This window comes from Juglans microcarpa x Juglans regia, chromosome 5D, assembly GCF_004785595.1.
Source record: "Juglans microcarpa x Juglans regia isolate MS1-56 chromosome 5D, Jm3101_v1.0, whole genome shotgun sequence".
NCBI classification, from domain to species: Eukaryota; Viridiplantae; Streptophyta; class Magnoliopsida; order Fagales; family Juglandaceae; genus Juglans; species Juglans microcarpa x Juglans regia.
Genome location: NC_054602.1, coordinates 2873556 through 2878408, shown reverse-complemented (window position 1 = coordinate 2878408; position 4853 = coordinate 2873556). Strand labels below are relative to the sequence as shown.

The window sequence follows — 4853 nt, the reverse complement described above, 5'->3', positions numbered from 1 at the left end:
GTATCGACTTTTGAAACTCCCTCCGCGAGAGATTTTCTATATTTCTTTGCTCCGGCTTCTTCCGTATCATATTTATTCTGTAAAACTTTCTAAATTTGCTTTGCAGATGTGTAAATAGTATTGTAATAATTATAAAATTGATCAGCAAGACAATTTAAAAGATAACATCGACAGTTATACTCATCTTTTGTATATTTCTCAATCTTTTCTTCGTGAACTTTCACTTGTGCTTCAATCATGTTCTAGGTAGTGATTTTGCTAGGATTCTTTGCCGTGAGAACATAGGAAACGTTGAGAGGGCTTAGATAAAAGAGCACATTGCACTTCCATCTCTTGAAATGAGCTCCTTCGAAACGGAAGGGCTTATTGAGATGTCCATTGATTTCCGTGGATTTTTCAGTTGTAGGCTCCATGCTGAATTCTCCTTAAAATTGTTGGTGAAATACACAATAATAGAATAAAAATTACAATGAAATTAATATTCAAACGAAATCAGTTTGGACTGAGGCACAGAAATCTCGCTCCCTTTAAGGAGATTCAAGCCCTCTGCGGTGTACAAAGTCTCAAATTAACCGGTACAGTAGAACTTATCTTGACTTGACTCCTCTAGGATACAACAATCTAACTGATCGTCGTATGACTCAAGTCTATTCTGCATAAGTGGTTGAGTCCAAAACTTTACTCAAAAGAACACCTCTTTTATCTGGAAATACTCTAAAAAATATATATTCACTAAGCTTGTTTTTCTTATCTCACTTTCTCTAAAGTATATTGCTCAATAGTCTCGTACAAAGAACTAAACAATATAAATATATATAAGACTAAGAACGGACCCTGCAGGATGTACAAAGACGTAAACGAGAAAAGAATAACCATTAAAATAAATCGCCAACATTAACAAGTTAAAAAAGCCAACGTCTACAACTTAAAACCCTCTTTACTAACCCTTCAAAGCCTAACGTTCTTCCGAAAGAAATAAACGGCAACTGAACAATAAATAAATTAAAACCTTCAGAACGTTATAGAAATTAACCTTACAACGTCTAAGGCATAAAACCGCTTGAAATCAAAAAACGGTTTGAACACTTAAAGACCAAAACTCTCCCTAACGGCAATGTTATTAACTACCAACAAAAAATAAGAGAAACTCAACGGTAAATAATAAACATCATTAAAAAATACCAATACTTATTCATGAGAATTCGAGTTTACTTTTCCCAATTTGGTTATGAAAATATTCCCGATAAATTTCTTACATGAATTAGCTAGCTAGAACTTTATATATGCAAAACGCCTTTGACAAATTAAAACTCCTCGATATTTTCCTTTTGGTTTAATTTTCAACATTTCTAAACTGAGATGAATTATATATTGAATAATTATATTTGAAGCCTTTACACCGTTGATCGTAATAACTTATATTTATAAAATACTGCTAAGAATCGACCAATCACATATATATGTCCTTATTTTCAAGCTGCTGCGTTGATTATGCAGAATCCACTCAGGATATGAGCAGGTAGGAACGAATTACATACATGATGTCGCAAATTAAAATATTCAAACGATAGCTATATAGCTAGCTATTATATATACCTGTTAAAAGCTCCATCTGTTTACACGGTCTGCTAAAACCCACCTTTAGCAGAAATCGATGGCCACTTTTGTTGATTTCACCAACTACTGCTACCTCTTCTTTTTCTGGATAATTGCTACTCTTGTATGGAGTGCTTTCGTAAGAAAATTCGTTTACTTTCGCTCGAATATTCGGCACCCACCAAGCCCACCTGCTCTACCCTTCATCGGCCACCTTTATCTACTGAGTTCCAAACTACCAAAATCCTTTGAAACTCTAGCCAAGCGATATGGCCCTCTGATGCAAATAAGGATCGGAGACACTAATTTCCTTGTGGCTTCGGACGCGTCCCTAGCTAAAGAAATATTGAAGACCCAAGATGTTGATTTCGCCTCTAAGTACCAATTTGGCGGCGGACAGAACTTGATATACAAAGATCTTAGTTTTATAAACTGTCCTTATGGCACCTACTGGCGGTTCATGAAGAAGCTTTGCGTGACAAAGTTGTTTGCAGGCCCACAGATCGATCGTTTCATCCTTATCCGAGAGCAGGAGACGTTGAAGCTCTTGAAATCGCTCATAAATAGAGCTAGCAACGGAGAAGCGAGCGATTTGAGCATGGAGCTGTCGACCTTGACGAACAATATGATTTGCAGAATGGCCATGGGAAAGAAATGGTCGGAAAATCCTAACCTACCTATGGAGATTAAGAACTTGGTTAGAGCCATAATGGGGAGTGGTGCCAAGTTAGGTTTTATCGAAGTTTTTGGCCCATTAAGTAGATTTGACATCTCTGGATATGGGAAGAAGCTTAGAGACGCACTTTGGGCTTTTGATAGGGTTTTAGAGCAGATCATGAAGGACTACGAAACAATGGAGATGAAGGATGGTACTGGAGAAGGCAAGAAAGATGTGATGGACATATTGCTGGAGACGTATAGAGACCCAAATGCAGAGCTGAAGCTGACGAAAGAACAGATCAGATTTTTCTTCTTAGTAAGTAATTATTAAATACTAAGCGTACAGCAATATTAATTAGTCATATATAACGGTGGCTTAATTATGTTCCAATATCATAAACCACATCGATCGATCTTTTGCAATTATATATCTGATGATGAAACTATATATATGAGTTAGTCTCAGCTTCAATAATGAGCTAGATTTTGTTGAATTAGCTTCAAATTAATACCTGATCTAGATGATCATCACTTCATCACAAGTACTTATCCAAAGTAACCATAAAAACAATAATACATGAGTCATACAATATAGATAATTTTTTATTAAATATTAGATACATATTATCTAACGTTTTAGATTGATCATGATTATATAATTAATATCTAACGCCAAAAATCAAGATAAAAGCTAGGAAGCTCATGATCTATATGAATCAAACTTTTTCCCCTCACTATATACGATCATCAAGTAATAATGATCAGATTAATTGATCATTTGTCACTTATCTATCAAATATGTGAAAACTTTTGCTCGTGTTAATTAAGTATGCAATCATTAATAATCACTTTAGCAGTAAGGATTTAATTTCTTCAATGATATTTTGTGTATTGCAATGTTTTTCTCAGTTTGTGGTGCTGATCAATTCGAAGAAGGCATAGACGTTGCATGCGGTAACTAATCCTTTATGAATACATGATCTAACAGGAACTATTTTTAGCGGGCGTTGACACTACATCAGCAGCCGTTCAATGGGTCATGGCAGAGCTCATCAACCATCCAGAAGTGTTCAAGAAGCTTAGGCTTGAGATTGAATCCGTTGTGGGATCCAACAGGCTAGTCAAAGAATCAGACATTCCAAACCTCCCCTACCTCCAAGCAGTCATTAAGGAAACCCTGAGAATACACCCTCCCGGAGCGTTACTTCGAAGACAATGCAATCAAGATTGCAAGCTCGGTGGATATGATGTAAAGCAGGGAACCAAGATCTTGATCAATGCCTATACAATCATGAGGGACCCAAAAACCTGGCACGAACCGGACAAGTTCTTACCGGAGAGGTTCTTAATGAATGCCGCCGACACTTTTGAGCTGGGAAACAAGGGCCAGGATTTTAATTTCCTACCATTTGGTGGTGGAAGAAGAGCATGCATCGGTCAGCCTCACGCGTCAATAGTGCTGCATGCAACAATTGGATCCCTGATCCAATGTTTTGACTGGAAACTTCAAGATGCAGAGAAGGTTGATATAAAAGTGGTGACGGGATATGCAGGAGCAGTGGCACACTCTCTTATGTGTTATCCCATCATACATTTTAATCCATTTAAGGGATAAATATTCCTTGGATGGATTGAAAGCTTCGTGTATTTTGGTCTAATTGATTCAATTAAAATGATCATGAAGTGTCCATGTAAAATAATGTTCTTCAAGTATCCTGGCTGGCCTGTAAAATAAGTGGTTCCTAGCTAGCTAGCACATTCAAATTAATGAGCGTGTTGCTTATTAATTAGAGTACTTCGACTTCAATATAAATCTAGGTGTCTAGCTGTTTAATTTGTACTATTTTGCTCGTGTGTTTTTGCAATTAATATCATTACTGGCCTTTGTTGCTGGAATTACTGGATGATCAAATGATTACGTCTCTAATATATATATATATATATATATATATATATATAAAGAGAAATTATATGCATCAATCACTATTTACTTTCATACCCCACATTTGTAATTTTTTTTTTATAGAATGTGAGTTAGTGAAAAGTGATTGATAAGAATAATTTTTCATATATAAATATTGCAGACATATATAACTAGCTTGCTGCTGAAGTTATATTTTGATCGATCTAATGCTGTTGCTGGAGACTGCATGTAATGCTGGAAGTACTTCATGTGTTATATGTCCGTAATATTGTTGTTGAGTCGAGTTGATCTATTAATGCAGTAATGCAGCTTGCCGGAGTACTTATATAGACTGTAGTACTGCTTATCATATAATTATACCGTTGTCGATCGATCTGCATCGAGTTTTTAATATTAATAATGCTGTTATACATTTTGCGAAGGACTTCAAATTCTAATTAATTAGGGGAGAGAGAGAGAGAGAGAGAGAGAGATCATTAGCATCGATCGATATATTATGTAGTGGGGAATGAGATTAATACGACTATTGAGGATTCAGTTATCTCTTCTATATAACCTGCTCCTTATTAATTACCCTAGTTCAAGTTGAATATTCACGAGGGAAAGTATTGCTGATCAGGCTGCATATGTCAACAGCGTAGGGCATGGGGTAGTACTTTGGATCGCTTTTATT

At 36.0% G+C, this 4853-nt stretch overlaps 1 protein-coding gene across 1 annotated transcript; it reads left to right on the top strand.

The window, feature by feature from the left end:
* Positions 1 to 1520: 1520 nt before the first annotated feature.
* LOC121264465 (3,9-dihydroxypterocarpan 6A-monooxygenase-like) lies at positions 1521 to 4157 on the top strand. Its single transcript, XM_041167644.1, has 2 exons — positions 1521 to 2572; positions 3245 to 4157. The coding sequence occupies exons 1-2, from the start codon at positions 1655 to 1657 to the stop codon at positions 3869 to 3871; spliced, it is 1545 nt and encodes a 514-aa protein (XP_041023578.1). The 5' UTR covers positions 1521 to 1654; the 3' UTR covers positions 3872 to 4157.
* The last annotated feature ends 696 nt before the right edge of the window (positions 4158 to 4853 follow it).

What these genes read in the sequence shown, in the direction of transcription:
- LOC121264465 (XM_041167644.1), top strand. Translation starts at nt 1,655, where the DNA reads ATGGCCACTTTTGTTGATTTCACCAACTACTGCTACCTCTTCTTTTTC. An exon ending in AGATCAGATTTTTCTTCTTA is followed by an intron (nt 2,573 to 3,244) that starts GTAAGTAATTAT and finishes ATGATCTAACAG; the next exon opens with GAACTATTTTTAGCGGGCGT.